Source organism: Anoplopoma fimbria, chromosome 8, assembly GCF_027596085.1.
Source record: "Anoplopoma fimbria isolate UVic2021 breed Golden Eagle Sablefish chromosome 8, Afim_UVic_2022, whole genome shotgun sequence".
Lineage (NCBI taxonomy): Eukaryota > Metazoa > Chordata > Actinopteri > Perciformes > Anoplopomatidae > Anoplopoma > Anoplopoma fimbria.
Window position 1 is genome coordinate 23615819 of NC_072456.1, and position 20938 is coordinate 23636756.

Consider the following 20938-nt stretch of genomic DNA (forward strand, 5'->3'; position numbering starts at 1 on the left):
AAGAAACCCATTAAATCTGTGATTAAAACTCCAAATCTGTGTTTGAGTGTTGAGGAGTGAGATGGCTTCACAGATCCATGAGACCATCCATACCAAAAAAGGCCACGTTCACATAAGTTCATGGAGGTGGCAGCACAGATGACATGTTTCCCCGAGCGCCACCACACCGTCGTTCATCCTGTACTTTACTCAGGAGTCACTTCCTGTCTCACGAGAGGAATAATAATAAAAAGAAAAATGGTCATAAGGCTTTTTCTCCCAGGACGTCCAAGGAATATACAATTACCCTCCCAAAAAAGTCAGCACTATTCTCAAACTTTATTTTTACTTTGTCCACAGCAGGGGCCTCCTGTATGGGAAAGCTGTGGGTGTGGAGTTAAGAACAAGATAAGCACGGCGATAATGAAAAGCATGTCCGGTAAAAAATATTTTCTGATACTTATTATAAACCATCTAGAGCGAAAACAGGAACGAATTGCGTTTATAGAGTGACAGGTACAACTTGAGCTGCTGTAATAACCCTGGTGACGACCAGCAGGCTGCATTTTAATGTAAATAAAGCAGAATTGCATTTTGTATAACACCAACTTCCTGGTTAAACAAGTTGGTCTGATAGAGTGGTTTTGCTCAGTCAAAAGATTATTTTTGACACACATGATATGTGGTTGTAAATTGTGATCAATGCAGTTGAGTTAAATAGTTGTTAAAGCACCAGTGTGTAAGATTTAGTGACATCTAGTGGTGGAGTTGCAGATTGCAAATCAACTGAACACCCCTCCGCTCACCAAGGCTGTTGGAAAACTGCGGTGGCCCTCAGTTAAAGTAAAAATGGAAAAAGGCCCTTTGGAGAGCGAGAAATCATTGTAAGCAAACAAAAACACAATGATTCTTAGTTTCAGGTGATTAAACACTAGTTAAACCATAGTTATGAATAATATATTCTATTTCTGCTGATTGATCCCCCTTAATCCTACACATTCTACCTTTAAATAGAATTTGTTTAGCTACATTGATTACTGGTAAATAATGATATGTTGTAGAAAATAAAAGGTTTCCAATTTTAAAATGTTACTCCCCTATTTGGCATTAAACAAAAAGAAAAAAGAAATAATTTCCAGGTTTATCAATCCAATATTTTCTCTAAAATGCTGCACAGTAAGAGTGAAGGATATCTGAAGAGAGTTGTTGTCCTCTGGATAAAAATGGATGATCTCTGTAAAGGCTCCATCTTTTTGGCAACCTGCGGGAAAGACAAGTGGAAAAATCATTCACCTTATATTCTCACACCTAACGTTGTTTCTATGACAGAAAAACACTAACATGAGAAGAGGAAGGATAATCACATCAGGAAACAGATTTGTGATGAGGCTTACAAATGGAGAATGTAAGAGTTTTACCGTCTAGTCTGCATGTTTTTGCTGAGAAGCCCCCCTGGAACTGGACCTTTAACTCAGACACCTTGACCGATTGGGGGAACCCCAGAGACACCCACTGACATTCACCCTGTCAAAGACACGATTCTGATGACTCGATAGGAGCGCAAACATTCAGGTTCCTGAGGGACGTCTTTGAGTATAATTATCCCTACTCCATAATACAGCAGAATTTTAAGCAGGGAAGGAAAGATCACTAAAAATAAGAGTTAGTCGGCTATTGTGCATACTAATAAATGTTTCATTTTTGAGCGTGCTGTCTATGTACACTAGTCTCCCACAATGCAATGCAGGAAAAAGGAGCAGCAAAATACTAAAACAAATTGTGGATGGTGGTGAAACATTTAGGAACAACTAGTACATTTTGGAAAAACATTTAAGTGGAGTTTAAGTATAGATTGTATGAGTTTAGTATAAAAACTATTGCATGTTGTTTTCTTGTTATATTTACTGCAAAAACAGAGAATTATGAGATTTTTGGAAGACAAGTAAAGAGAGAATTTAAGTACTTGAAATGAACATAAGTACTCTGTAGAATAAGTATACTATGATACTGGGATGCAGCTGTAGTTTTACCTGGTCTGAGTTCCAGCATGTCTCCTCATTGCAGTCAAACATGTACTTCTTTCCAAACTGCTTCACGTCCCTGTTTAGCACCGAACTCACCCTGAAACAAGAGTTAGAAAATTCCCATTTGTCAGTGAACACGTCTGCTAGTTAAAACTGGAGGTTGACATCTTGTTACAGCAGAATAATAATGTCATTTACGACTCATTTTGTGTTGTTTTAATGAGAGACAGCCGTTAAAACATGTCAGTTAAATGCATTGGTTATGTCTTAATGAATAAACATCATTTATCTATGGTTTATATATTTACCTGCTCTGAGTTTCGCTGCAAATCAAAGAGGATGCCATGTCGATTTTTTTAAAAATTACAATTTGCCGTAAAGCAGTGCGGCCACTCTGTACTTTTGGTTTTACGACAGTGGCGTAAATGTGCGGCTGTTTCTCTTCCAGCCACTAGATGGAAGTAACGTTCCGTCTAAAGTGTTGAATGCATGCTTTTTTCTACCCAAACTGAATGTAAAGTCTTTTCATCTTCATCTAAACTACCAGTCAGCTGCTTGTTATGCATATTTAAAAGCATAAACATTACATTTAATCTGTGTGTTTGCTGTTTGTAACGTTACCTGCATGTCTGGAGATACTGAGCCTATAACAATAGGTCAGCCGGTCAGCTTTAACGTTTGCACACTTCAAATGAAGCATAAAGAATAAAAGAGGAAACATACATCTTTAAATGTGTTTGGTTAAATAAAGCTGTGCATGATTTTGCTGATTCACAGCAGATTGGATAATCCCATTAAAGAACCAATACCAGCATTGCATTTATTATTGAGCATATTACTGTATCTCTCTTTCATATGCAGGGGAAGCAATAACACAGCAGAACAAATATGTGTATGTGTGCATGTGTGCGTGGTTTATTGCAGATAGAGAACTCCTGCTGAGGTTTTGTCACAGTGCCCCTCACTGCAGGTAATCAATAGGTCTGAAATACAAAACCTGATGAGACCCAGCCTCCGTGAAAATTGCACAGGGGGGCTGGGGATGACTGGATTGGACCCCCTTTACCCCTTCCACAATCTGCACCACACTCACACCACAATCCTGGTCCAGACTGCAGGTTTAGTGTTTACAATCCCTTGTCAGGTCTGATTGAGTACTAAATTGTGATTTAAAGTGGCGGTTATATTTGTGCCGTATCTGTGAATGGCCGTGATCTATATATCATTGGGAGTTTTGCAGAGTTGTTAATCAGAATCGCTGGCTCAACAATTAATTTGCCAGGTGCTCAGATTTCTGGCCGGAAGCCATTTTGGACGCCCAGCTGCCAAACATCTCCCTGTGGGCCTCACATGGGTGAATTGTCTGCTGGCGCCATAAAGGTCTCAGGTGTGTTTGACCCATGTGGACTGCTAATGAGGCCAAGGTGGGCTGCAAGTGGAGCACAGCATTCATACTAAGAACCCATATTGACTCTCTTTGTGTCCAATAAAGGGATAGCTGGAGACCATCACTGATTGGCCAGAAACTAATGGAGACAACAGGAAGTTGTTGCACCAACCCACAAAATATTCTCTCTGCAATTAGAACTGGTGAGCTAGTGGTCACAACATGGGAAGCATGTACTCAATATGATTGGTGTTCAAGTGGTCAAATAGTGCGAATACAGCTACCAGGCAACGACAATATACGTAATTGTTGGCGTCTAAAATCAACATTTCCCTCAGACATGTTTTCAAATTACGAAAAAAACACTAAAATCAAAATATATCAACTCATCATCCACCAAATAATGAACTTCCATGACCTCGGCCCTTTTTGATAACCTCAATCTCCACTTATGAGGTCATGATTACCAAGAGAGAGGGGCGTTCATATGGAATTCTTCTCGTGAGCACTGTAAACATGACCCCATTTGAAGGCAGCAATAGTCCGACTCCACTTGCAGATCAAACAAATGACAAAGAACGTGCTAGTTAGGGAGCTTTAGTGATGTTGGTAGGCAGATTTTGTTTCCTTTGGACAGAGCCGGGCTAGCTATGGCCTCCTGTTACATTACATTACATTACATTACAGTCATTTAGCAGACGCTTTTATCCAAAGCGACTTACAGGAAGTGTATTCAACATAGGTATTCAAGAGAACTACTAGTCACCAGAAGTCATAAGTGCATCTCCTTTCTTAAACAAGCATCTTAAAGCATAAACCAGAGCAAAAGTATAGTGCAGAAGCAAATTACTACGAAAACAATAATTGCAACAGACTAATACGAATATAATAAGTGCTACAAACTACTACGAATAGGATAAGTGCAGTAAACGAATACGAATTCAATAAGTGCAGCGAACTGATACGAATACAGTAAGTGCAACAACTAATACGAATGCAATAAGTGCTACGAGGAAGGCTCAGGGTAGTACTTCTTTCAGCCTGCGCCTAAAGATGGGCAGTGACTCTGCTGTCCTGACGTCAGTGGGGAGTTCATTCCACCACTGAGGGGCCAGGACAGAAAAAAGCTGTGACCGGGTGGATCGGCCGCAGGGACCTCTGAGCGACGGGGCAACCAATCGCCCCGAGGCCATGGCCATGGCCTGGAGATAGGAAGGAGCTGTTCCTTTCACTGCCCTGTAGGCTAGCACCAGAGTCTTAAACTGGATGCGAGCTCTTACAGGGAGCCAGTGTGTAGAGAACGGAGAAGGGAAGTTGTGTGGGAGAACTTGGGGCGATTGAACACCAGACGTGCTGCAGCTTTCTGGACGAGCTCCAGAGGTCTGATGGCCGACGCCGGGGCTCCGGCAAGTAGTGAGTTGCAGTAGTCCAGGCGGGAGATGACCAGAGCCTGGATGAGCACCTGCGCCGTCTCCTCAGTGAGGAAGGGTAGAAAGAGAATAGAAGAGAAACCGGTCTGAAGTTCTTGACATCAGAGGGGTCAAGTGATGGTTTTTTCAGAAGGGGGGTGACTCTGGCAGTCTTGAAAGCCGAGGGAAAGCATCCCGAGACGAGAGATGTGTTGATGAGGTGGGTGAGGAAAGGAAGGAGTTCAGTGGCAATAGACTGAAGAAGAGGGGAGGGGATCGGGTCAAGGGAGCACGTGGTGGGGCGGTTAGATGTAACAAGGTCGAGGACCTCGTTAGGGGAGAGGGGAGCAAAATAGGGTAAGATGGGGTGTGGAGAGGGAAGGGGGAGCTGAGGGGGAAGAGCTGTAGAGGGTAGAGAGGGAGAGGGTGGACAGGGAGAGGGGGGCTGAGAGAAGGAGGATCTGATATCGTTTACCTTCTTGTCAAAGAAGTTGGCGAAATCATCAGGGAGAAGGGAGGAAGTAGGAGGAGGGGGTGGGGGTTGGAGGAGTGAAGAGAAAGTTTCAAAAAGTTTTTTAGGATTGGAAGCAGAGGTTAGGATTTTAGAGCGCTTTAGCAGTAGTTAGAGAGGAGGAAAAAGTGGAAAGGAGAGATTGGAAGTTAAGAAGGTCCTCCGGGAGTTTGCCTGTTCTCCATTTACGCTCAGCCGCTCTTAGGCTCCGTCTATCAGTACGCACTGAGTCCCACAGCCATGGGGCAGGAGGAGTTAGGCGTGCAGGCCTGGAGGTGAAGGGACAGAGGTTGTCCAAAGAGGAGGAAAGGGTGGAGAGGAGAAGATCAGTAGCAGTATCGGGGGATAGGAGAGAGAAGGATTCAGGGTCAGGGAGGGCAGAGGTAACGGAAGAGGAAAGATCAGCGGGGGAGAGGGAGCGGAGGTGACTACGGGTTTCCAGTCTTTATGCTCAGCTAAGCTAATTGGCTCCTGGCTGTAGCTTTAAGGCTGATTTATAGTTGTAAGCTGATTCTACGGAGAGCCTACGCCTAAGTATACGAGTATCCTACTCTGTTGTGAACATTTATACCTGTGTGCTGGTGCGTCTGCGCTGGTTTGCAATTGCACCGCCATAAAGCTAGTTGCCGCTGGGGTTTCTTTACCACTGTGTTGAGGTCCTTTGTGTACTTCAAACAATGGCGCCTGAAACTGAGCAGATCATGTCGGAGTTGAAGCTAATGAATGTTAAGAAGGAGGGTGAATTTTTGATGACATAGACAAGAAATCTGGTCCATGTCCACTGAGAAGAACGAGCAGCCGGAAATGAGTAGGAGGACAATGTGATGCAACTAAGCGGACCAATCACAGCTGTTGCGGTCTGTGTCACCGCGAGGTGTAGTTACATTTCTGGATAGGTTTATGTAAGGCATTCAGCGCAAGGTTTGCATCTCGCAAAAGTATATATATTTAACAGACATGACGGTGGTATTGATCTTCTCACCTAACCCTCGGACAGAAAGCAAAAGAAAACATATTTCACAAAATGGCAAACTATTCCTTTAACTTGGGCCTTGTCCACCCTCACACAGGATTTTAAACAGCATTTTTTTAGTATTTTGTAAAAAATAAATAAATAAATCACACCATAACAAGATAAAGCTCCTTTTACAAAAATACATGTGTACATGTGGACAGGGCCCTCATGGTGGGCTCATTGTCGTCACCACTGTTTTGAATAATTTATTATACATATACATGAATAGCTTTGTGCTTTTGTGTCTCCTTTCAAACATTTCTTGTCAACTTTGTCACAATGAAACATGTCTGTCCTTTCCTGCTTGCTGAGCTTTTTAGAGGATTATCTTCACCTCTGCCACTGATACGGTTTAAATCCATGTGTTCCCTCAGCCGCTTTTGTCACTTTTTCACCACAGCGGTTGCTCTCTTGTGTTTTTTGTCACCTCTGTGCTCGGGGGTTTTGTCCCATGAGGCATTGGATTAGTGGTTGGTAAACTTAACTTTGGGCTTAACCCCAGATGGCTTTTTTGATCTCGCTGCACTGGCTCAATTTCCACGCTGTGCATATCACCATGGCAACTTAAGTTGCACACGTGACCTGCAGGCAATCAGGTACAAAGGATGTAAAAGTCTGAGTCCTCATCGTTCAACATTGAGAAAACGCTATTTTTAGAGGTTTCAATCAATTAGGACACACTGCTCTTTTTAAATGAAACCTCTTTACCTTTCCTTGAGTCTTTGCAGCAGTTTCTCAAGGGCAGCATCCCCCTCACCTGTTACCAAGAGCCTCTTCCAAATGACAAAAGCTATTTATTAATTATCCATAAAACGTAATGTCGTTTACTTTCCCCACGAGTTATAATGGCAACAGATTGCTCTAGTTAATGGAGCTTCGGGAGAGCATGAGGCTGTCTGTGTGAGCTGAAAAACTTTTCATGGCCTCAAAGTGACAATTAGATATTGTTTCACTGAAAAGTATGCACATTGAACCTGGATGACGGAGCAGTTAGAGACATCAGAAAAATGTGTCTATTCAGGTCAGGTCCTATTGTGCGAGCCGTCCTTTTGTGGGTGAGCTTTCTTGGCTTAGCACTGCCAAGGCCTTGTACATAATTCTGTGTTACGTGATGGAAACGATAAGCATTTAGGCTAAGCTATGCAGTTTGCCTCACAGGCCCTTGCAGAAGAATCAAGGTCACTCTTGACAGATATATTGCTAATTTTTTATTCATAATAATAGTGTCTTCTTCTTGAGAGAAGTGCATCAGGGCTAAAAATCAATTTGTTTCACACTTTACCCTCGCTGGCAAACAAAAGCGTTTATTGTTCACAGATACCTGAAGAGAAGCAATGTCAGTCGCAGTGAATAGAGATGATGGAGATAAACATCCGTAGCCTTGTGTCCTCTGAAACGGGTGCATGGGTGGGGGGGGGCTGTATGGAGGAGTAAATAAGCAGATGCTTCAGGAGGAAAAAGGAGTCACTGTGGTCTATTGCAGAGTTTATGAGCTGTGGGCACTTGTGCCGATTGTCTTAATGAGTTGGGTGATTAATGCCTGCGATGCTGTCAGCGGAGGGACACGGCTTTCTGGCTGGGGCCGCACCACAGCTCACTGATCTGTCTCCCTTTGGTCCAAGAGACAAGCTGACTGTTACTTTACTGGAACATTTTATTTTCGTAGTTTAGTTTGATTACAGAGAAGTTCGCCTGAGAAAGATGAAACTTTTTGAGAACTTTTTTCAGTTGGTGTGAAAATAGTAGGTCTAGTCACTGGTGTCGAGCCTCTTTACAACAAAGATCTTGAACTTGTTGGAAGTTGTACCTGCTAGATTTCTCATTTAGCTGTAGTTAATGATTTAACACAGACTCTCAACCGCCTTAGGCCACAGACAGCATCTTCTCCAAACCGGGTAGAGAACGTCGGAAAATTAGAATGACACGACACCCGCTTAGTGCTCGTAAATCATTTCGTTTAGGAAGACAACATTTTGGCGTTCTTTGGGGTCTGACTAATTTCAATAAAGGCAGTAAATGGGCAGAAACGCGAGGCACATCTGTCGACTGCTGCAGCAAACCAACACTGGATCTTGAGCCGCGGTGCCCGTTTCCTGGCAGAGCTCCTCGCTCATCTGCACATCAAAATGCTCCAGTTTGAGCGAGCTTCCTCTAATTAAATCGCTAAAAAGCAGAGCATGATGCACAATATGCTCCGCTGCCTTCATAACGAAGCTCAATCACACGTTATTTATTCACTGGCGATGAGGGGAGCGTCGGATCTGATTGGCTGTCCGTTGTTCTGTTTGTGTGAGTTCTCTCTCCTCTTGATTATTGTGTGTTTTTTCCCCCTCCCAGGCGGTGTAAAGGTGGACATGCATGGTTTCACAGCCTTAAATTACTGAGAGATTGATGGACGACTGCAGCATAATGGAATCTCTGGGATTACTTAGCGTTCTCTCCAAGAGGTTGGACACACTTTGCTGGCGGAATCACACAGAGAATATATATTTTGTATACGAGCAAAATAATGTCACAAGCAAATATGGGCCGTGAGTTTCAAATATTGGTTTCAATTATTCAGAACTTGTTTACAAAGGCGTGATATAGAAACACAATACTTGCACTGCCGGAAGGAAGTAAGCTACATTGCAGGTGTATGCCCACTGCTATATCATATAGCTGAACACAGCATGTAAGAACTGCAATTCCTTTTGTTCCCCCGGGGGCTTTGCATCCCGGACTATGCGCAGCGGCCGCGATGGGGCAGGATTCATGAAGTGTGGCCGCCTCTGCTTCACGGCCGAGCAGTCAGAATCCCCCGCTCGCTCCTGATGTGGTTGGAGGGCCCGGAGGACATGCCCCTTCTCAGCCTGCAGACTCAGGCCTCTGATGAACTGAGCAAGGGAAATGGTCCCTTTGGTAATGACTGGAGCACGAGCAGGGGGGCTCACAGGAGGATCCAAGAGAGGCCAAAGCGTATCGGGTTTGTTTTTTATGGCGAGGTAACGGGGATTTGTCATGAGGAGTAGCGAGGGGGGATCTCATGGTTGAGTTGAATTCCTCTTCAGGTTCAGGGTATCAGACTAGAACAACAACAGAGAAATTAGTTGGATTGGCAAACCTGTGAAAATTGTTGTTGGATCTTTTTTGCAATTACACACTCTTTTTTGCATTTAAGACATATTCTTTGAGGCCTTACACATTGTCGTTTTCACCTCTCCTCAGCTCTAGCGGTCCGGACGAGGATGAAGACTAATCCTCGTACTTTGTATTCCGGCGGGGCTCGCCCAGCGGCATGCTCGACCCCTCCTCCCATCCTCTTAATCGCCTTGTCTCACTTTATTCGCAGCAACACACCTTGTGAACATGAGCAGCCGAGCATCATAGCGGCACATCACAGACCCTCCTCCCCACTGTTCTCTCAAGGTAAGAAGAGGCAACGCACTACATCCTCAGAGATCACTCAACACCTTTAGTCAGCTGTTGTTTTCCATGCCAGACTGGATCATTGGTTTTAAAGTGGCCCTATTATGCTTTTCCACTTTTTCCCTCTTCTTTATTGTGTTATATATATGTTTGTACATGTGAAAGGTCCGTAGAGTGTAAAACCTGAAGTCCACGCCTAAAAGGAGTTACCCTCCCCCTCAGAAGCTCCTGAGCTCCTGAAACGGCTCCATTGAATTATCTCCTTCACTTCTGTAACTTTATGAGGTCACAATGTTACAGAAGGTACGTAAAACTCCTTCCGGCTAGTTTGGCCCTCAAATAACAAAAGAGAGAGACGGAGCTCCAATCACAACAGAGCGGGCTAGCTGACCAATCAGAGCAGACTTTGCTTTCTGGAGGGAGGAGCAAGTGCTACAACGGAGCGTTTCAGAGAGATGGTGAGAAGAGGTGCTGCAGGACAGCCAGGGTGAGAAAAACAAGGAGGATTATGAGCATTAACGCATGTAAACATGTTGTAACTGTAACCTGAGATAAAAAATATGCACCCGGAAAATAACATAATAGGGCCTGGTTAAGAGGGGGCTGGAAATGGTATTTTGATTTCCTATATATTTGATGTCCGATTTAACTACAAAATTCAGATCCCTTTAACTTTATTTACCAGCTGATTATAAATCAGGTTTACCACCACGAGAAGCTGAATCAGACTGTTAACAGTCTCCACTTGCACCATTAGTGAGAATGTACAATTCACTTGTCCTAGCAACGAGCTGACGTACATGCTTTTAATTATTCACTCAATTTCCGCCAAAAAGCTTTCTCCCTCTCAAGATTCTGTTTTCTGTGGATGGAACTGTCACAGGAAGACAAATTAAAATGTGTGTCTGTGTGAGAGAGAGAGAGCGAGAGAAAAAAAAACAGCCTTACAACAAAATAAATTGGAAAAGCTGTTGCCAACTACTGTAAACCCCTGAGGTTGAGTGTCTTTAGCAGCAGAATAAATAGTAGTCGCTCCCTTCATAACAGGGGGAAATAATACTGGTTTGTTTTGGTTATTTTACTGTAAAAATGCCAAAATAATGCTGTATGATAACCCCCCCTCACACACACACACACACACACACACACACACACACACACACACACACACACACACACACACACACACATCTGTATCTATTTATTTATTTTGTTTAACATTTTGTCATTTCATTTACATATTACACTGGGCTGGACAGTACCAGCTGCCAGGTGGCCACTGGCAACCAGTTTGAGAAATCCAATTTGCAAATGAATTAAAATGACAAATAACCAGATGAACCCAGACGAAAAACTAAAAGGACATTTTAGGCAAAGTATCCCGGCATCTTTGAGATGTACGCAAAATTATACGGCAAAGTATTTTATACTGTAATAAAGTTTTTATTAACATTTTTTATTTACAAAAAATGGCAACAATATATTATTTACTCGCAACCAAAAGCTGATGCCTAGTTGGTAAACTTTTTAACTCCGATTTATGCATGTGGTGGCGTGTTCTTTAAACTTGACAGTTTTCCTGAAGTTAGATTTAAAAGACAATATACCACCTTGCTTACAGTATCAGGATATATATATATTGCACTATATTAAATCATAACCCCTGTATCATAATATGTATTGTATCGCCAGAGTCCTCCAAATAGAGCCCTAGTAGAAGTAGAATCAACTCAGCCTCTCAGGGTGGCTGTATAACATATTTCATAGAAAGCTATTTCTTTTGCAATAGTAACACAACAATAACTCAAAAAATGAATGAAAGATTTCATCCTTCTGAATAGATAACAGAAGCATTAAAGTTTCCCTACATTTACCTTTTTTTGTTTTGCTATGGCAGCATGATTTATTAACCATAGAAGTATGGAGTTGAAGAAATTGAGGGGCAAATGAGGTAAATAGTTTTTTCTCAAGCACAGGGCAGTAACTCACACATAAAGAAGATAAGAGACAGGTGCGAGAATGATGGGGGACATTAAAAAGGCTACAACAGAGAGAGGATTAGCTCGCTCTCCTGAGGTAGCACCTGCCACAGAGCGAGGTCAGAGACACGTGATGGAAAAACCGTTGAGGGCAGAATGTGCAAAGCTACGTCGCGTAAAAATCTAGCAAATTGTGTCTACAACAATTAAAAAAAACGATGGCACCTGCAATTAGGAGCTCCCGTTCTCATTATGCCTTGTTGTTTCTTCCGGGATGTGACAGACAACAAGCGGCAAACACACCTGCTTGTTGGGTTTTGTGTGTAGGTGTGCAGTCGATAGGGTCAAGTGTGTTGGGCTGACAGATGTGCGCATACGTACGTGTCTCCGCGTGTGTCGTGTAAGTTCTTTCAGAGCAGAGCAGTCAGGGGGGGCGTACATGTGCAGACGTCTTCGGCTGATGGGGTTAGATGTCCCGTTTGCTTTGCACAGCAGCACAGTTTGTGTGTGTGTGTGTGTGTGTGTGTGTGTGTGTGTGTGTGTGTGTGTGTGTGTGTGTGTGTGTGTGTGTGTGTGTGTGTGTTGAAGTGTTTAGCTGCTGTCAGATGGGCTGCCTCTCTAATCTGTGCAGACAGTTTTGTAATTGGAGCGCTGCATGAAGAGGGGGAATGGGAGCGGGGATGGGGGCTACAGCTGATACACCCACAGTCTGAAAGGTGGAGAAATAATAGAGGTGGAGGATGGGTGTTTGTGTGTGTGTGTGTGTGTGGTGATTTGAGGGGGAGTGTTTAGGGTTGAGAGTACAAGGACTGGCGGCAGAAGTCCTGGGGATCGGGGTCCTCGGTCCCGTCGCCGAGGCAACCGCATCATTGTCTGGGTCGATTCGCTCGATCCCACTCAATCTGGTCCAAACCAATTGAGCGCATCTCTGAATGAATGCCAATGGCAGCCATAAGAGCCTGCCCGATTTTTCGTTTTAATGCATTTCAAAACGCATTTTCAAACAGTTTCACTTTGAATCTCCTCCCATTCCCTCCCCCATTAATGTGGTCCTCCTCCCCCCTCTGGTCCCGGCCTCCTCCCCCCGAGTACACCCACCGCACGGGAGATGAACTCACCAGACAGGTGCCGTACTGCCCAGAATGACAATTTACCTTTTGGAAATCAGCCTCTGGCTCCATTGTGTTCCCTGAAATTGAGTTAGCCCATCAGCAGACACTCAACAGCTCCCTCTTGTCCACTCCTCCCCTCTCTCTCTCTCTCTCCCTCTCTCTGTCTCTGTCAGGTCCTTAAATGTTTAAGCTAGCGGAGGAGAGTGCTTCCATTTGAAAGTGTTCACGAAGGAAGCTTATTTTAAATTGGAGGAGCGTTGCATATTATGCAACTGTTAGGGAGATGTAGCTCATGAAGGTTGTAATAAAAAGACCTGGAGCGGATGCAAGTGAGCAGGCAGCGGTGTTCATTTTCATGAGCACAAATGGTATCAGTGCAGTCTGATTGAGTATTTGTATGTGATACCAAATAGACAGGTAGGGGTGGTAAATCCCTCTGCAATAAAAGGAGAAATTACACCATTTTTAAATGAATTAGGCCCAAGAACTGTACTGGAAGACCTGGAAAACAGTTGAGAAATGTTCTAGTAATTTAAACACATGTGAGAAATGAGAGAAAAATTAAAATCTTGTGTTTCTCATTTTTTCCTTTAGCTAAGAATGAACCACCAGGCCATTTATCAGAGCTCCCCAAATCGTATAACATTGTCATCTTAAAGGGCAACGTTATGTTCAGGATCATATTAATGTTCAAATAGCAGTTTATGGACCAGAGTGTGTTTTGAACAGGCAGCTCTCGGTTATGATGTGACAATGATGACAAAGATAATTGTGGATAAAATAACATTTATTTTTCATTTCTCACTTGAAATGATGAAGGCACTTGAAAATGATAACGTAAGATTTAATATGTAAACCATACTTTGGTGTTTGATTTTTACCTCTTTACTCCCAAACTTTTTTAGTTTTTCATTTTAAAAATGTACCAAAACACTCGCCACAAGGACCATCTTGGGTAGATTATAATGAGAATAAATATGAAACAAAATTCAAATCAATAAATATAAAAATGAAATCTGGTTTGAATTGACATCAAAATCTATACCTAAGCTTGTTTACCAGATAAGATAAGATAAGATAATCCTTTATTAGTCCCACAGCGGGGAAATTTGCAGATATTGAGCTAAGGTGAACACACTCCTGAGTCACGTCACATGGAAGCACATGCAGGTTCAATACATAACGTTGCTTTCTTCCCAACTTTTGTGTTAAATTGTGATAAATTTGTTAAAGTTAGTGTGCCTGCTAGCTTATTTTGGCTGTGCAGGTTTAGGTTTATGAAAGTCTGCCTAGAAACAATGGTTTTTAAACGTGTGTTGAGAGAGTTTAAAAAGAATGAGTTGGAAGTCGGGATTTAAAACATCAAATTGGAGCCCAAAACACCGGCTAAATACTGGCTTACAGGGCTTTTATACTTTGCTAGCATTGTCTTAAATGCAATGCTGCATTGTCAAGGTAAAACGGACCATACCATGAAATGTTTAACTTCTGTAGGAGTAGCCTCATAATGAAGCAAAGTGCAGTTTATATGCATGTATTTTTGCAATATTATATGAACAATTTGTCATCACTTCCAAGCATTTAAGATATGATTTAATAGCCATATACTCGTCTTTTAAATGAGACTTCTACACACAGGAACATATACGTGTATGGCGTGATCTCTGTCTCTCCTATCAGCTAGATCATCAATAAAAATGACCTGGAAAATGTTCTCTAGAAAAATAGTGGGAACCCTGAGAGGGCAAAGCAACCACCGAGTCAATATATCTGCAGCAGAGCTGACTAGCTTATATCTAGAGACATTATTCATGATCAGGTGAGGCAGTCTGCAGAGCTCTGCTATTGGCCAACAGAGACGGGGTCATTGGTCAAGCCTAATTAACTACTGCGTCAAAAAGCAAACGAGTTATCCATCAGGAGGAGTGGTTGAGAGAATCCATCCATCTCAGGTCTTCCTGTAGAAACATATGGTCACAGATTTACTGTATTGCACATGTAGCACAACTAACCTAGTTACTGATGCAGGGAGGCTTACAGTAGTGCAACGACGGCAGGAAAGCAGAGGGACGCTCCATTTCGTTAAATGCTCGACCAAGTAGAACTTATTTGCAACCTTTTTGCATCAGTTAAGGTTTCTTTTAAAACACTTGCTGCGCGGCGCATTACCCAACAGTGACAGGAAGGCATACAGATTAATATGGCTTTAAGTTGTCACATTAAAGGCTTTGTATCTCTATTTGTAAAAGGCAGGTCAGGTTGTTTAGCTGGATTTTGCTGCTGTCAGTCATTACAAAGCAGAACAAATAGTTTTACTCCGCTGTTTAATCTTTGCTTACACTAATGCAGACCTCATTTACAGGATATGAAGGATCAAATGGATATTCTTGTGGGAATAAAAGGGATTTTTTTGTAGTTTAGAAAATGTTGAATAAGCTCAGACGGTCACTTTATGTCCACGGTCAGTCGGCCATTCTTCATCAATGGACACATTTTGTAGCATCAGCTCTGTCCAGTATTTATTTATTTGTTTACCACAACCACTAGAGATTAAAATGCTCCATTATACACATTTAAATGCATTCAGTAAAGAGTAAAAGTTGTGGATGTTTGGGTACTTACTGATAATGACAAACAAGCATCTTCAAATTCCATAATTTAAAATTTGATTCCTCCGTGTGCCCATGCCTAGTAAAACTAATTTATTGTATTAATTTAGCTCAGTGATTCTGATTTGGATTGTAAATAATGTGTGGAAGTCAACTGAAGCGAGCTCTAATCACGTTTCAAGTCAGTCATCTGAAAGCACACTATGTACACACGTCTACTAATTACGCTGCATTATTCCGCAACTCTCCAGCATCATGCATGATTCTTGATTGTTTTCTTTAAAGTGTGATTCTGCTCCTCTCTCTGAGTGGAAACCTGTGTTATGGAGTGTATTTTTCTTTCTAAATGAAATTGGAGGAGGACTGGGAAAACTGTCATCTAGCATGTGAGTGGAAATGATCTATGAGAAATCGGCTAATTACTTGTTTTTCTACTCTTGGCCTCGTGTTGAATCCACTGGGCTGCGTGTTTCACTGAAGGTGCTGCTGTCAGGAGTACTACACTGTTTCTTTAAAGGAAGATCTTTGTGCTCTTCTCGCTTATATAGGTGAGCAGTATTTAAAAAGAAGTAATTATAGTAAATTTTGTACCCCTACAGATAATTATGGGCGTGTTATTTCTCAATGTATGACATTGCTTTCCGTTAGACACATAGAACATATCTACAGTGTATGTATAATAGTTAAGACTGGATTTTCATGGATGTTCTCCTCGAGCACCGCTCTCAATGAATGATCCGTGTCGACGTGAGCTCTATCAGCGTCACTCTCCTGCAATCAAACACTGTCTCAGACAGGATTATCTCACATGAGCCCCCCTCGGGCACATTTTCAAAAAACTGTATAATCGTATTTTTTTGGTTTGTTCACATTTCAGATTTTTCTTCCAGTATGCAGGTGCTGGAATCTAAATGCAATTACGGGAGAAGTGAATGGGAATGCTCGAGACCAAAGTAATACATCAATGTCATGCAGTACTGAGATCTACTGGTGAAATATGATTTTCTCTCTATCTGTAGAAATAAGTTCCCAACTCAGTAAAATGAAAATAAACTGCTATATTTTCCAGCCACGGCCCATTTACCAGATGGTGGATGTGGACGGTGGGTAAATTGATAAAAAAGAAGAAGAAGAAGAAGAAGTAATAACTTGATGTACCTCACATCTACAGGAAGTAGTGGAGAATATGCTTCGTCCACAGTAAGGCAAAGACAGCTGGAACTCCACGTTCTTTTGCTAGCGAATAAGATTATGAAGGGAAATTGCATTTGCAGTTTCATCTCTCCGGAGACTGAGCTTCGTGCTGTAGTTCAGAGAGAAGCACTTTTATGTGTGTGCTTTAATATTAAAGCCAGCTCGCTAACACGTAAATGGTCGTCGCAGCACAGAGAAAGGTTGTAAACTGAAATGATGATAGCGTCGGTGATAACGTTTTTGCAAAAAGTCCTGCAGGACCCAAAAGAAAAAAGAGCATCACATTAACTTCATGATACCAGCTTCTTGACGTTTTCTCTCTCTCTCTCTCTCTCTCTCTCATATCTTTGCTGTGTCTCTCTCTCCACTATCAAACAGCACCAAAATGCCGTAAAACAGTAACTACCTAACAGCAGACATTTTATTATGTTGATGCTCAATGAGCGTTGTCAAATAATTGGATCTCAGAGGAAAGTAATGGCATTTTTTTTTTGGGGGGGGGGGCTCTAGTCCCTTATCTCCTCTCCACATCACCTTAACCACAGGCCATTTCCCTTTGCTCATTTACAGCCTGTAAAAACCTTACGAGGGCCAGTAACCTGAATGGCGCTCGCTTAACTGAGTCATACTACAAATCTCACTTAAGAGTAAAAAAAAAATTCCAGTGTGTACTCATCTTGTCCTTTAAATGTAGACAGGTGTGTCAGCGCAGCTTTTAATGTGTGTTTATGTGATGCAGAAAAACACCTTGGAGGTACATTATTTCCAAGAAAAGAAAGCTCTTTGTTCCTGTAACAGACTGAGGCGTTAACAATGGCATCATACAAGGCAGGAAGGTAATTGAATTTTTGAAGTACTTTTGGGCCATTTTTGCTTTTACTAGATAGTGACAGAAGAGAGCCGACAAGAAATGAGGCAAGAGAGAGAGATGGGGGACGACCTGCAACAACACGTTATCACTTCCAACTGGTCAAAAACGAAGTTATGTCAGTGGTCCTACGTTTCAAACTAGGATCCTCTAGGTGAGGTACCCCGTCAGTTTTGGACTTTTAAGGGACGATGTGTCTGTTTCCGCTCATTACATGCATAGTATCTTTTCAAAATAATGTTCCGTGTTCACAGGAAACGTATTTTCCACTCTTTACATGCATCCAATGTCTTCAAAATAAACTTCCAACATAGGTTTACTTCATTTTTAAGTTACTTACCTACAAAAGGATTTGGTTAGGTTTAGGAAAAGATTGTGTTTTTTGTTAAAATAAGTGTTTGTTACATAACCAGAAGTTGCATAACAAAACTAAAATAGTTACTAGGTGTTTACCTTTCATATTAGATTCATTGCTATGAAAAGGCTACAATTATTGGTATGATATGAACATTTAGGTTCAAAGGTGTACTGCACACATACATGTTAAATAAAAGACTATGGAGGATATTCTTCAAATGTATTAAGCGACCTTATAAAATGTACATGAGACCTACCTGTGGGTCCCGACCCAGTCTTGACTGTAAAATGTTAAATAAATAGAGTAAAACACCAGGTGACATCATCTAATGTCTTGTTTCATCCGACCAACAGAGCAAAGCCTACAGATATTCAGCTTGCACTCATATAAAAAGAGTAAAGTAAGAATTTTGAAACATTTGAGAAGATGAAACCAGAGAATGTTTGGCATTTGGATCAGTTATCAGAGTTGTTGGCTATTTATTTTCTAATACATTAATTGACAAATGTTTTAGCATATGTCCTGAAGGCGCAATTATTTTATAAAGTTGATAACTCCTGACGTCGTTCATAGAAACAGTCTTTCACATCACTGTCCATTGGTTGTCCCATTTATTATGGTTAGTGATTCTATTAACAGTTGTGAAGTACACAGGGCTGCAGGGCTATTTTTATAGCAGCAGGGTTTAAAGAGAGCACAAAGAAAAACAATGCAATGCTTTCTTTGTTGCTCATTTCTCTTTTGATTTATTTCTCTCCCTCTCCCTCATGAAGTACATACATACATTCACATGGCACCGCTGTGAGTTATGGAAGGAAAAACAATAGATTATAAGATGTATTGTGATTGGGTCTCGAACCATTAAACATTTAAAAAACTCCTCCATTTGAACTTTAACATTGTGCTTTATGGATTTGACATGTCTTTTTAATTGAAAATAATTCACAGAACAAAAGAGTTGCCACTATAATAAAGACAAAGTGATCATAAAAGGATAGTCAATTTTTTTTATTTCTGTTGACGCTAACATTGGTGGAGATTGATAAAATGAAACAACAATAATAACTGGACTTTTTGTCCTATTAAAGTCACAGTTTAGACTTTTAAATTCTGCACTTTGGTCTCATCTGGTGGCAGTATCAAGAACGACCCCCTACCCAATGACACCGCCCTTAAACACTGCCTACCCCACCTTTAACTTCTGCCTCTGTGGAGGTAAAAAATGTTAAAGGAAGTCCAATACTGTGTTTTTTTTACATAATTGATTTTAATGACTACACTATAGTGAACGTGGTCACACAGAAAGAAAAGGAATGGACAATGTGATCCATCAAAACGCATCGAGAATCGTTTTCAAATGGAGGTGTAGCATCGTTAGTAGAAATCCCCGCCTTAGCCGTGCTCTTCTTTTATTCTTTATGTGCACGTCGACATGGCGCCGCTATGGATGTGTGTTAGTGATGTGATGCATTAAAGCACTTGGGTAATCGGAGTCTGATCGTGGATGTATTTATGCAGTTTGATGTGGTAGGTGTATGTGATGCAGCATACTTTCTCCAGCTCAGATGCATCAGTGGTGGTATCTTCTAGCAAACATAAGCTGTGACACATTACTATATATTATATTTGTGACTCATTCACAGATTCATTCACAAATATATATATATATATATATATATATATATATATATATATATATATATATATATATATAATATATATATATATATATATTGACAGGACCCAGATAAGTGTAGACAGCTAAGATACCCACATAAGAACTACCATATAAGAACTTCCATATTTTGATGCCAGACACAATATCAGCTCTCCTGAATTGATCTGCATGCTGTAGGGTTGGTAGTGTTCATACAAAATGTGTGTGTGTGTGTGCACTAGATAGAGGGTAATGAGTGTCAGATAAAGAGTGGAAGAAAAGAAAAAAAGACAAGAGAAACCCAAGTTTCATACATCCTTAATTGTCCTCCTCAGCCAAGATCAAACAGAGCAGTACACGACGTACGAGATGGCATCTTGAAAGAGACTTCATCCATAATTTCAAAAGCAGCTCTACAACGTGCTGTGTACACTTGAATAAATAATAAATAAATAAATAAATCAGCCAGAGGTAGCATGATAAGGACCTAAGGACATAGACAGAAAAGTAGAGGGTGAGCTGAAAAGAAAATCATAACCAACAGATAAACTGATCATGAATGGAAGCAATGGACTTTATATTCTGATCACTCACTCCTCCAATACCAAGCTAAGGAACCTTTTGCAGCACTTCTCTATAATACTTCCCATAAATCAAACAGATGTTTCTATGGTTCCCTTTTTTCCCCACACTCAATGGAAACTCTTTGTTCAAAGAAATCGTTTGTTTAATTACCCCCAGCGGTGGAGCCAATTAGGAATTTAAACTCAATTAAGTCTGAAGTGTGATTTTTTTTTTTCTTTTTTTTTTTCTAACTTGAAGCCTGGTAATGATGTGGCCCAGACAGGAGCCCCTGTGGTGAGTACAGTCATTCATATGGAGGATTGCTTATGCATTTAATTATTCTCTATGGCTTCTTCCACTACAAAGCAAACCACGCAAATCGTTTGTTTAGCTTCACCATATTCTTTAAATTATATTTAGAGTCCGATTTTACTTGAAGACATTATGACATTATTTTTGACATCACAGGCTTGAATAGACTATTATATTTACTTAATTACATATGTAACCTTTCAAGTCATTGTTCCAGTTCTTCTCTAGAAGCTTTCTCTCTTAAACAGGCCCTATTATGCTATTTTCCGGGTGCATATTTTTATCTCAAGTTACAGTTACAACATGTTTACATGCGTTAATGCTCATAATCCTCCTTGTTTTTATCATCCTGGCTGTCCTGCAGCACCTCTTCTCACCCTCTCTATGAAACGCTCCGTTGTAGCACTTGCTCCTCCCTCCAGAAAGCAAAGTCTGCTCTGATTGGTCAGCTAGCCCGCTCTGTTGTGATTGGTCAACGTTTCACATTTCAAAAAACTCTTCCTCCAGAGCTTCATTTCCGTCTCTCTCTTTTGTTGTTCGAGGGCCAAACTA

General features: G+C 41.3%; 2 protein-coding genes across 3 annotated transcripts in view; one reads left to right on the forward strand and one right to left on the reverse strand.

Moving 5' to 3' along the window:
* Nucleotides 1-241: 241 nt before the first annotated feature.
* Nucleotides 242-2354, reverse strand: nr2c2ap (nuclear receptor 2C2-associated protein). 2 transcript variants are annotated; one of them, XM_054602704.1, is made up of 5 exons: nucleotides 2312-2354; nucleotides 2010-2100; nucleotides 1398-1503; nucleotides 1173-1240; nucleotides 242-364 (listed from the first exon to the last, which is right to left on the reverse strand). In XM_054602704.1, the coding sequence occupies exons 1-5, from the start codon at nucleotides 2347-2349 to the stop codon at nucleotides 242-244; spliced, it is 426 nt and encodes a 141-aa protein (XP_054458679.1). In that variant the 5' UTR covers nucleotides 2350-2354. The 2 variants fall into 2 exon arrangements, with proteins under 2 accessions (XP_054458679.1, XP_054458678.1); XM_054602703.1 differs by lacking the exon at nucleotides 242-364 and adding an exon at nucleotides 660-806.
* A 6784-nt stretch (nucleotides 2355-9138) lies between these two features.
* The window catches only part of ncanb (neurocan b), a 183436-nt gene continuing 171636 nt past the window's right edge, over nucleotides 9139-20938 (forward strand). Inside the window, exons 1-2 of the mRNA XM_054603019.1 lie at nucleotides 9139-9226; nucleotides 9533-9733. Of these exons, the coding sequence (XP_054458994.1) occupies nucleotides 9139-9226; nucleotides 9533-9733 (289 nt within the window). The remainder of the gene's footprint in view (nucleotides 9227-9532; nucleotides 9734-20938) is intronic.

What these genes read in the sequence shown, in the direction of transcription:
- nr2c2ap (XM_054602704.1), bottom strand. Translation starts at nt 2,349, where the DNA reads ATGGCATCCTCTTTGATTTGCAGCGAAACTCAGAGCAG. An exon ending in TGCAGCGAAACTCAGAGCAG is followed by an intron (nt 2,101 to 2,311) that starts GTAAATATATAA and finishes CTCTTGTTTCAG; the next exon opens with GGTGAGTTCGGTGCTAAACA. An exon ending in CATGCTGGAACTCAGACCAG is followed by an intron (nt 1,504 to 2,009) that starts GTAAAACTACAG and finishes TGTCTTTGACAG; the next exon opens with GGTGAATGTCAGTGGGTGTC.